General features: G+C 35.3%; 1 protein-coding gene across 2 annotated transcripts in view; it reads right to left on the bottom strand.

The window, feature by feature from the left end:
* The window catches only part of PGR (progesterone receptor), a 70,299-nt gene that overhangs the window by 35,771 nt on the left and 22,305 nt on the right, over nt 1-12,223 (bottom strand). For both annotated transcript variants that reach the window (XM_004385871.1, XM_004385872.1), the window contains exon 3: nt 9,905-10,021. In XM_004385871.1, coding sequence (XP_004385928.1) covers nt 9,905-10,021 — 117 coding nt within the window. The remainder of the gene's footprint in view (nt 1-9,904; nt 10,022-12,223) is intronic.

Below are 12,223 nucleotides of genomic sequence, written 5' to 3'. Positions count from 1 at the left end.
TTTCTAAAACTGAAAGGAAGCCCCAAGGAGACAGGGTGGAGAGAAATAATGGAAAATTGGGAATTACTTTGGAATTACTGATTATATTTGACAGAGCAGAGATAAATGCACATAAACTCCTAACACCTTCTATCCTGCTTCCCTCTTATTTTTCTTCTTAGAATTTATCATGGTCTACTAGGATTCATATTTTATGTATTTAATTTTTTTTTTGTCTCTGTCCTCCACTAGCATATAAGCTTTTTGATGTGGTAACTACATGTGCTAAGTACATGGTAACTACTCAATAATTTTGTTGAAAAAATCAATAATTGTAGAGTAACGAAAAGTGTGTTTGCCTCAAGGGCTCCACAATAACCTGGCCTCTTGCCACTTAATTTCCATTCCCTGAAGAACAGGAAGAAATCTAAGGGGATTTTCCTTTCAGGGAAAGACACAATCTAGGGAAGAAGATTTAGCATATTTCATATAGAATGTCTAGAGTTTACATATGCCTGCTGTGTATAAACTTCAGCTGTGAACCCCATAGCTGTGAACTATCATAGCCACATTTATGTGCCCAATCATTTTTCCCTCTCTTCCATACTCAACCAAATAGCTAAGACTTCAGGTCTTCTAGCTCAAATGATAAAAGGATAATCAAAACAAGGCTTGGGTGAACAGGAAGGGAAGCCAAGGGGAACGGGCTAACAATTAATAAATCAAATAGCAGGCCAAGATAGAATAAAACATTTAAATGTGTAGTAAGAGCTGACATACAGTATGGAGCTTAAGCAAAAATATTTTTTTAAAAGATAAACAAGGAATGTAAAAGCAAAAATTGGATGAAGGATACAAGTTGGAAGAATTACTGTAGGAGATGGATTTATTAGGCAATACTTTCACTGCAATGTAGAGAGAAGGTGGCATCTAAGTTTTAAAACATCAAAGAGGAGAAGCAAAAAATCAAATAAAATATGAAATGACTACAAAACAGAGTAAGATAAAATGAGAGAAGGCAGATTTGAAAATTTTACTAGGAGAATAAAAGAGGAGATGTGCCAGTGTAAAAACTCAACTGGTGATATGAAGATCAGACTGGAAAAAAAAATCACCAAATAAAGTATAAAAGGATTAGATTAGTGATTAGAAAAAAGATGACAGATGTGGAGGACAGATAACAGAGATTATTTATTATATATACAGATTATTGGGGAAGGTCATAAAATAGGGAAAAAAACATGGAACAGAAAAATATCTTTGAAGAGAATATTAAGAGAATACTTCATTAATATATCAGAAGATGAACTTTCAGATCAAAAAGGGCTTATTGTGTTTCAAGAAAAATTAATAGATTAAGATAGAACTAAGCATTGACGAAGTTACTGAACTTCAATGATGAAGAAACACAAATTCAGGCAGAAGAAGCAGGTTATCAATAAAGGAAAAATATTAGGCTCAGTTTTCTCTTTGGTCATAATAGACGTCTCAAGACAATGGCAGATTTGAGGAGAAAGGACCCATACCACACATTTTCTAAGTTTTAATGGAATGTCATTGAAGATTTGGAGGTGAAGAGAAGCAGTACATACAGTGGGCATCACACCTTCCCATCTCTAACTCACTTCCCCCAACTCCTTCTGTCCCACCTTAAACAACACAAATTCTCTTTTGCTTTTGGTAGAATAAACCAGCTAATCTCTTTTGTAACTTCAGCATGTTCCTGGGATCATACCCAAATAGCTTATCAAAGCACTTCTAAAAATGAAAACAAAGAAGACACTCTCTTCTAAAAAAATTCTAGTGTTAAAGTGGTTTTCATTTTGTTACCTATGCAAAAAGGGAACTTCAACTGAGAAATATTTTCACTCATGTAGAAATTTTTTCTACCCTGTGAAAATATTACACATTTTCTTTCAGATTATGTTTCCATGGGAAAATATAGTTTGAGAACATAAATATATACAATAAAACACTCGATAACTGTTACTTTAATTAAATAGCTGTTCTAGGCATGATTCTGTACCACCAGGGCTCCTTTTACAGTAAGTATGTGCATAATAATTAAAGATATACAATAAAGAATTGAAAACCTATCAACAGAAGCAGCTACTAAAAGAAACACAAATTTGGAAAAGAAATAAATAGAATGTCTACAAAATATATGTATTACTTAAAAAAAGAAATTAAAGGCCACAGCCCAGAAAGTATAATAGACTGGAAGACAGATTGACTACATTACACAGAATATAGCACAGATAGATAACAACAACAACAAAAAACTAAAAAGGATTAAGAGGCAAGGAGGATAGAATGGGCTAGTCCAAATATATGTCCAATAAGTGTTCTGGGGATAGAAAGAGGCAATGGAGACAGAAGCAATATTTGTTGAATACTAGGATGACTGTGATCTTCCTAGTATTTATGAAAGACACAAATTCTGAGGTTTAGGAATTACAGTGATTTCCAAGTAAAACAAACACAAGTAATTTATAACTGGTTATATAATAGTGAAGTTGGAGAAATAAGTATAAAAGCATTTTATACAAACAGAGAAAATTCCACTTCAAAGAAACTATAATTAGATCTACAAGAGAATTCTCAGAAAAATAATATGAACCAGAAGATGTAGACTAAAATCTTTAAAGTGTTGAGAAATATCATAAGTCAACATAAAATTTTATAATCAGCAAAATCATTGTTAGAAAAATGAAGATTAAATGATTTCATTTTGCAATGTTAGAATCAATCCATTGGAAATATGCTCTAACAGCTTCTTATGGAACTGATTTAGTTTGCTTTCCCTTTTTCAGAATCCCAGATCAAAACTGAGTATACCTGTATCTGCATTTCAAAGAAAATACAGATGCTAGATAATAGGAAATATAAAATGTAAGTAGATATTTGCCAAAAAAAAAAAACTATAGTAGAATTCATTTTTTTAAAGTAAATACCTCAATCATTCAACTAAAATCAGACGGTAAATGGAAGAGAATTTTTATATGTACCCCTCAATCCTGAGTTTTACTGGGAATAAACAGTCTGGTAGATGCTACTGAACAGTTCTAGCTGGCAATCATAAAAGCAGTCTCAAACACACACAAAAACTAAGCAAAAAGTTAGAATGAACACTCTGAGGAATAACCCTATACAGTGTGTGGGTATGGTGGTTAGGATGAACAGTTCGGCAGGGACCAGAAGACATTATTTGGCCTTGGCTTCAATGCAGTGAATAAGGGAAGGAATGTGAGAAGCATTGTCCCTGTTGTTGTTGTTAGGTGCCATCAAGTTGGTTCTAACTCATAGCGACTCTATGTACAACAGAACAAAACACTGCCCAGTCCTGTGCCATGCCCACAAGTGTTATGCTTGAGCCCATTGTTGCAGCCACTGTGTCTATCCATCTTGTTGAGGGTCTTCCTCTTTTTCACTGACCCTGTACTTTACCAAGCAAGATGTCCTTCTCCAGGGACTGATCCCTCCTGACAACATGTTCAAAGTATATAAGATATAGTCTCACCATCCTTGCTTCTAAGGAGCATTCTGGTTGTACTTCTTCCAAGACAGACTTGTTTGTTCTTTTGGTAGTCCATGGTATATTCAATATTCTTCGCCAACACTATAATTCAAAGGCATCAATTCTTCTTTGGTCTTCCTTATTCATTGTCCAGCTTTCACATGCATATTGTCCCTGGGAGGTGCTAATTTAAAGACCGTGGCTGCTAACCAAAAGGCTGGCAGTTCAAATCCACCAGCTGCTCCTTGGGGAGTTCTACCCTGTCCTACAGGGTCTCTATGAGTCAGAATCAACTCGACAGCATTGGGTTTGGTCTTTTTTTGGTTTGGGTTGGATAGAAAAGGAGAAGACCATGAGAGGTATAAAGAAGCAGGCAGGAGGCATCACCCACAGCAATTCTTGCATTACAGAGAGGGCAGATGCTTTCAGTTCTTATAGTAACTGAAGGTACAGGCCAGGCCTCTACGTTTCCAGAAAAATACCACTCAGTGTCCCAAATTCAGGGATTTTGGAATTCTTCAGAAAAGGAAATGAAGCTTTATTGGCTTTAAAGTGTAGGAGGAGAAGAAAAAACAAAACAACAAAGCTTTACAACACAACCCATACATTCTGTCCCAGAAGGTTATTCTTCTTGCCAAGGAAAGTGAAGCTGAATCTGGGTATAGGATGAGGTAGGAAAATTGGCTTTCTAACATATCTTTTAAAATTTGGGAATCAGGCTCTCTATAAAATAAATAAGTAAATAAATAAATAAATACCCTATAAAAGTAGTCTCCTGCTTTTAAAGAATTTCAGCAAACATAACTAAGCATTTAATCATTGCTTTTATGTAGAAAGCTACTTATTTTTGAAAGATTTTATTACCTTTATAATAGTTTAATATTCTTTACTGCAAATGAAAAATATAGAGCTGTATTCATTTTAGAAAATATTTTTATGTCAGTAAATAAAAATGTTTTCTAAAGGAAAGAAATTAGAAATAGAACAACTAAATTAGAAGATATATTACCATCCTTAAGGGTGTAACTATCTTTCCTACTCAGTACTGTACAGCAATGAACAGAATGCAAAGTTCACTGTGACCTTTTGAAGGTAAAGGAAGTGATTCATTAAAAACAAGAATCATAGGCAACCAAGAGACCAAATAACTCCAGCATAATTCTTATTATCAGAACAGTGCCATGGAAGTAGATAAAAACAAACTGCTCATTAACAAAATCTATGTCATGGCATTTTAAAGACATTACTATTTATGATCTTTGATATTATTCTACCATAAGATTTCATTAAATGTTTGTAAAGTTTTTCAACGCTCTCTTTTGTTTAATTTTTTGTCATTCAAATAGTCTCTATATCAGAAATGAGAAGCCTCAAGACCTCAAAAAGGAGAGATAAACATAAATAAGTGAAAGAAAGGAAAGAAGGAGGAAAGGAGGGAAGGAGGAAGGGAAGGAGAGAGAGAAAGAACAAATAGGAGCGGCCTCTATTTTCAGTGCTGTGCAGGCAATTGTTACTGCTGTGACATTCTTCTCCTAATTATGGAAGAATCCAACCGTGAGCAACCCTGATTAATCACTCAAAGAAGACTCTCATTCTTAACAGACTACAACTACACTCCCCCTTCCTCCATAAGTTTAATACAGTACTAGTAGGTCCAGTCTCATCCTATGAATTGACTACCTTCTTCCTGGTTTACAAGTGTTGGCTTGTTTACTCCCAGACTCTTGTCACTGACTCTCCCAAGCATATCAGAACTATGTCATATTATAGTGTGTTGCCAGCTTCTTTCTAATAAACCTGTGTGAAAGTCTACTTATGAAATACTTAAATGCACCACTGTCATATTTCTTAGTTTGTGATGCTAACTAAAGGAGAATATTAGAATTCAATGAATCTTTTCATCATACATGGAGCTCTGGTGGTGCAGTGGTTAAGAGCTACAGCAAGCTTTGGCTGCTAACCAAAAGGTTGGCAGTTGGAATTCACCAGCTGCTCCCTGGAAACCCTACGGGGCAGTACTACTCTGTCCTATAGGGTTGCTATGAGTTGGAATTGACTTGACGGGAACTGGTTTTTGTTTTTTTTTCATCATATATGCCAGAAATAAAATAAGGATTTTTCCTCCTCAAATTTGCCCTCAGAAAAAAAGATTTTGCACCATATGTAGGAGCCCTGGTGGTGCAGTAGTTAAGAGCTACGGCTGCAAACCAAAAGGTCGGCAGCTCAAATCCACCAGCCAGTCCTTGGAAGCCCTACGGGGCAGTTCTACTCTGTCCTATAGGGTCGCTATGAGTCAGAGTCAACTTGACGCTAACGGGTTTCGGTTTTTTGGTTTAGTAGGTCTTACAAACCATGTCATATTATAAAATTCTTTAAATTATTTTGAATGACAATGTGCTGTCTGGGAAAGACTAATTATCTTGAAATAACTTCAATCAATACTAGTTTGGGATGTTTGTCAAGATTACCCGATGGAAAAAAAGAAGCAAAGAAATTTAATAGGTATTTAATTATTCCTGGGAGTAAAAACTCATGGTTTTAAGTATTAGATATTACTGTGAGTAAACCTTTTAAACATCATTTAAAAAAAAAATTCAGGGGGCCAAGAGAGTCAACAAATTTGAAGTGAAAGTTAGGGAGACTTATTCTACCAAATATTAAGACTTATAAAGCTATAGTATTTTAGACAGTGTGATAATTGTGCAGGGATATACAATGGAACAGAACAGAGAACCTAGGAAAAGAATACATGAAAATTTGATATGTAACATAGGTGGCATTATAAATTACAGTGCTCTACTGGAGTGTTGTTAAAAAAATTATAATTTCTAGTCTACAAATAAAAAGAAGTTAACTGTCACTAACATATAATGTAACTTGATGTAGTATATGCATATAATTTACTTATAAATATACATAATTAGGGTGGAAGCTCAGAATATTTTTACTTATAGGGATGTACTATCAAAAAGTTTGGCTACCACTGTGTTGATAAATGTGAGTGGCAGCATTTATGGGAAATAAAATAAGATTAGATTTACATCTCCTTAAATAAAAAATATACATATATGTTTACATATATATATATATTTGCAGGTAGGTTAAGACTTAAATGTGAAAGGCAAATTTAAGATTTTAGAAGAGTTTTAGTAAACTCTGTCTGACTTCAGGGAAGGGAATGATACAAAGGGAGGTTGGTACATGTGATTATATAAAATTAGATAAAAGACACCATAAACAAGGCAAAAAATAAGACACAGCCTGCATACAACTAATAAAGGGTTAGTATAGAGTATCTAGGTAAATTCTATGAATCAACAAGAAAAACATAGACAATCCAATTGAAAAATAGGCAATGAATATGAACAGCCAATTCACGACAGAGGAAATATAAATGACCAACAAATATATGAAGCAATATCTGTCCTCACCACTAATTAAGGACATACAAATTAAACCATCATGAGGTAACCAATTTAATGTCCAGCAGATTAGAAAAATTAAAAAGTCTGACAATACCAAGTATAGGTGAGGATGCATAGCAACAAGAACTCATATATTGGTGAAAGCAAACACTCTGGAGAATGATTTTGTCATTTGGTAACATTTAGTAAGGCTAAAGATGTATATTACGTTAAGGAACCAGAATTTCTCTTTCTAGGTATATAATCCAGAGCACATTTTATAATTATAAAAAATTAGAAATAAATATCCATTAACATAAAAATAGAGAAAAGCACTGCAGTATGTTCATAAAATAGTACAAAGAAGTTAACACGAAACCTAGCTACATACATAAATATGAATAAATCTCAAAAACACAAAGTTGAGTAAAAAAGGTACATTGATAAGTACATATATACAGTGTGATGTCATTTATATAAAGCTTAAAAATATTTACACTAATCCTATATTACTTAAGCATTCATACACATGAACTACAAGTATAAAGATACTGAGCAATAATTCAGCACAGTGGTTACCTCTGAGGAAGGATTGAGCCTAATAGGTTTGGGAAGGACGTATCAGAAGCTTCAAAAGTATCTGTTTAATGTCTTATTCATTACAAAACAAAATGAAGAAAATATGAAAATATCAGATATTACAAATTGATAGATACATGGGCCTTTTTTTTTTTTTGGTTTGTTTTGTTTTTTGGTAGACTTGATATATTCCATAATTAAATAACACAGCAAGTTGTTACATTATGGTGAATTAAAAAAAAAAACCTCTTACAGGATAAATATTAAAATTATTATATTACATGAATGGCTCTTTTTGGCTTAGGATAAGTTTACAATTGCAGTATCATAAATGGATTCCAAAAGTGCTGCCTCTCCAACATTTTAGATAAAATGATGATGAACCCTGGAAAATGATCAGCTGACTTAAAGTGGTTTAGTAACGTCACAATTCGTGCTGTCAAAGGTGCGAGAAATCAGTTGGGATAAAATCGTTCATGAAATGAGAAAGCAGAAAAGCAGCATATCTAAATCAATACATTTTTGTATGTAATTTAAATTTTTATGTCTCACTAAATTCATACACTAAAAATTATATAAATAAACATCTGACTATTTCATCCTCATCCTCAAAAGTTTATATATTCACTTTGCCCTGAATACATTTGCATCTTTGGGAAAACTGGGGTGGTGGTGGGGGGCTGCCCATATGGTCTAGTTTGCCTAAGGCAGCCCTGGTTTATACCTGGTGTCCCAGCTTAATTATTGATAGCGCCCCCTTTCATTCACAGAAATGTCCTGGTTCAGATGATAAATTTTATGGTCCCCAGAAATGTAAGGTAACTCACTGACTGAAGTAAATTTTTCAAGGGGAGAAAAAAATCCACGATTTCAGGAGAACCTGGATGGCAGCAGGGAACCAGGGGAAAGTGACTGAATACAATAACTTGAGGGACAATGATAGCTGCACATAACTGTCTGCTAACCTATCTGTTTATTCCTCAGAGAAATCTTTGAGGCTGGGGCTAGTTTATTCTGAATTAAGTTCCGCTGTACCATGGGACAAAATCTACCCTTACGTAGAAGAATAAGGAAACTTAAGTCAATAACAACATCATTGCACCAAGCTGGTCTTGCTGCTGACCGTGCTCTGAAGCTATTTAGTCTATGTCCCTGGAATGGAATTCTCTTTCATCCAAGTTTGGGGCCTTCTCCGAAGCTCTCTTCTCCTTTTTACTCCATTTCTTACTGAACATTTGTCTTGCTACTGGCTGGGACTGAAGTCACCTCTGAACCCCAGCTTCTCTGTAGATGAGTGTCTCATCACTTTCATTTTGGTTAATTTCAATCACTTTTTCATCACAATAATAAGAACGTTAAAATAAACTCAATCATGGAATGGAAAGTTGTCACTCTTCCCCCAGACTTCTCCTCCCCCAAATATTCTATTTCTGTGTCCTGGAAATGACTATAGATGGAGTTCTTTGTGTCCAAGAAAGCACAGAGGCCTGTACTTCAAATGAGTTCAAAATATAGTCATAAATATTTATCGAGCATGTCTTAAACGAGTGCTTTGGTGCTGAAAATACTGAAATGAAATTTCTGGCTTCAAATAGTTCCATCTTGGAGGTAGGAAATAAACAGGTATAAGATCATGAGGTCAGTATTACAATAAGGTTTGTAAAAGGAGCTATGGGAAGGAGAAGCGAATCCTTGCTGCTGTAGGTTTGTGCTGGATCTCTCATCATTTCCACTGTGGTCTATTTGGTCGCCCATTACAGGGTAAGAATGTTGAAATAAGATCAATCAGAACAAGCTCCAATCCAGGCTGGCTCAAGAGCTTTCAACTTCCCCAGAAGTGAAAAACACTGCATTTAGACTATGGCCCTACTAAACTCCTGCCTCTGCAGTGACTGGGGAGGGGGATGGTTTCATAAAAAATGTCATGAACTTAGTATGAAGAATAAGTAGGAATAAAAGGAGAATGAGTGGTGCAGGCAAAAGTAAAACATATGCAAAGACAGGTCTCTCTGATATGGAGTGTAGGGTCCCCAAAGGACTGGTGGGAGATCGGCTCAGAAAGGGTTGATGACTTACTCAAGGCCACACGAGCAGTGTGTGGCAGAGCCTAGACTGCAACCCACATTACTTAATGACAGGTCAGTGCTCTTTCCACAACATCTGCTTAAAAGCAACGTAGATTAGTGGAGGTTTTGTACATCTCATAACAGAACTCAAAATGCTGGAAATCTTGAACTTGATGGGATAGTCACTGGTTGCTTCACTCAGACACTCAAACATGAATAGTCATCACCAATAATCAAAATAGAGAAAGCAAAGCAAGAACAAAGGCTAATATGAAAGCTAGAATTTTCTGACCCACAGTTTTATAGAATAAGTATTAAAAAGTTTATTATTGTATTATTGATGAAAACATCAGAATTACCTCCAAGGACCATGCCAGCCTGACAGCACTTTCTAAGGCGACATGCTGGGCAGTTTTTTCTGCGGATTTTATCAACAATGCAGTCATTTCTTCCAGCACATAAATAGTTATGCTGCCCTAAAAATGAAAAAAAAAGTAAAACTTATTTATAATATCTAAAGACCACTAGAAATTTTATGCAATGACGAACAAAAAAGAGGATAGAAACTATTTAAACAGTCTATATATATTTTTCTGTATTATCTACCATTATAATTCCATGAGTTATACTCAAGGGATTGACATGGACACCCTCATTTTGGCTCATAATATGCCAACAGGCCATTAACCTAATGATTTCCTGGCAGCATCACTTCAGCAAGTACATGAATGTCAGGGAGCATTCTGCAGCCCCTGTCTCAGTCAGCCTCTTTGTCAGCGTGACTGATTGTTGGTGATGCAACAAAACTGTTCAGGACTTCACCAGTGTCTTAAGGAACCTAAGTGAGAACACAACTCAAGAACCAATTCCAGGGTTCCTTTAATGATCTTCTGTGCAAAATTTCTATGCATCTTCTTAATAGTATCCATAGCAGATTGCCCTTAGACCTTTCCCTCATTTCAGGATTAGCCACATGTTGTTGATAAGCACTAGTTGGTTACGAGAGTCAAACTCTAGTAAGACCTTTCTTTCTGACATGTAAGCCTTCAAGAAAACAGATACAGACTAAAGAATTAAAGAGCTCTTTGGAAAAGACTTAATTCTATTGGAACAGCCTGGCACTACCTCACGCTCTCAGAGTCTAATGATTGAGAATAGCTCTAAAACATAATTTGACCAATTATACTACTTTATTGTCTGGTTTATTTTGGCCACAAATTATAAAACACAGTGAATAGAAGTAATGATGAAGACAGAACAATTTAAAACAGTGAGAAGTACTCATTGAAAGAGAGAACAGAATTATAGGAAAATGATGGGGTAGAGCACATCTCCCTGTGGTTATTCTGTGTAGGGGAAATGTCTTATATCCTTCAAAAGGTCTGGCATATGAATTTAATATTCAACAATGATTTTTAAACCACAAATATGTTCCATTTAATAAGACGTGGAGCAATCCATTTAGGTTGAACAAAAATGGTAAACTTTTAAAACATTTGAGCATAAATGTGTAAATAGTAATTAATTGGAAAATTTACTCTGGCTCTCCTTATTTTCCAATAATAGCCACTGTGTTTTTCCAGTTGCTTTAAAATAGACTGTGAGTCTTTTAACATCATCAGTTTACTCACACTTTTTAAGCAATAAAAATAATTTTAAAAGATTATGGAAATTTCCCTATAATGTTTTATATTAGTCCACATTGAAATTAGCTTCCCACTTCTGGCCCAAGTTTGCAGTAAAGGAATACACAGGTGCATTCAATGTGTGCTTCAGCAAGCAGGGAAAAGGGTATGCCCAAACGGGATGCAGGCTAAAATGTCATGTAGATGGGACAGCTAATAACAAAATGAGTCTTGACCTGGGGCATTTCTGGAGAAGTACAGATTGCCTTTTATTAGAAATGTATTCTTCCAAGAACGTATGCTCAGGTACACTTACATACTAGTGCTCATTCTCTTATTTAGGAGTCCTGGAAGTTGGGCTTTCCTCTCCTAATAAAAGATGTGTTATGGGTTGAATTGTGTCCCCCCAAAATATGTGTTGTAAACCCTAACACCTATACTTGTGGGTGCAATCCCATTTGTGAACAGGGCTTTCTTTAATGAGATCATTATCAGTGTACCATGTGTCTTAAATCAATTACTTTTGAGATATAAAAGGAGCAAATTAGGTACAGAAACAAGCAAGCAAGAATGGCGGAGAGATAGATGCCATGTGGAGATCTCCAAGGAAAGCCAAGAAAAATGCTAGAGAAGCTGAGACAAGGATTTTCCCCCAGAGGGGACAGAAAAAGCCTTCATCTAGAGCTGGCTGGCACCCTGAATTCAGACTTCTAGACTCCTAAACTGTGAGAAAATAAATTTCTGTTCATTAAGGCCACCCACTTGTGGTATTTTTATTATAGCAGCACTAAGAAACTAAGACAGGATGGTAATGAAGCCTCACATCCATGCCCACTTTTGTGCACATAATGCTGGTCCTACACAGGTCAGCATAGTGTACTGCGTGTTACTTTCTGATCTGACTTCTGGTTTATTTATTTTATTACAAGCTATATTTGTAGGCTATGGAGTGATTGTGGGAGTAAAGTGTATATAGTTTGGTCAGTCTGTCTATCTATCTATCTATCTTTTTATCTATCTCTACTTTACTATCTAAGATCCTAGACTGTCTCT

Source organism: Trichechus manatus, unplaced genomic scaffold, assembly GCF_000243295.1.
Source record: "Trichechus manatus latirostris isolate Lorelei unplaced genomic scaffold, TriManLat1.0 scaffold00148, whole genome shotgun sequence".
In the NCBI taxonomy this organism is placed as follows: Eukaryota; Metazoa; Chordata; class Mammalia; order Sirenia; family Trichechidae; genus Trichechus; species Trichechus manatus.
This window is presented reverse-complemented; position numbering and strand designations above follow the sequence as displayed.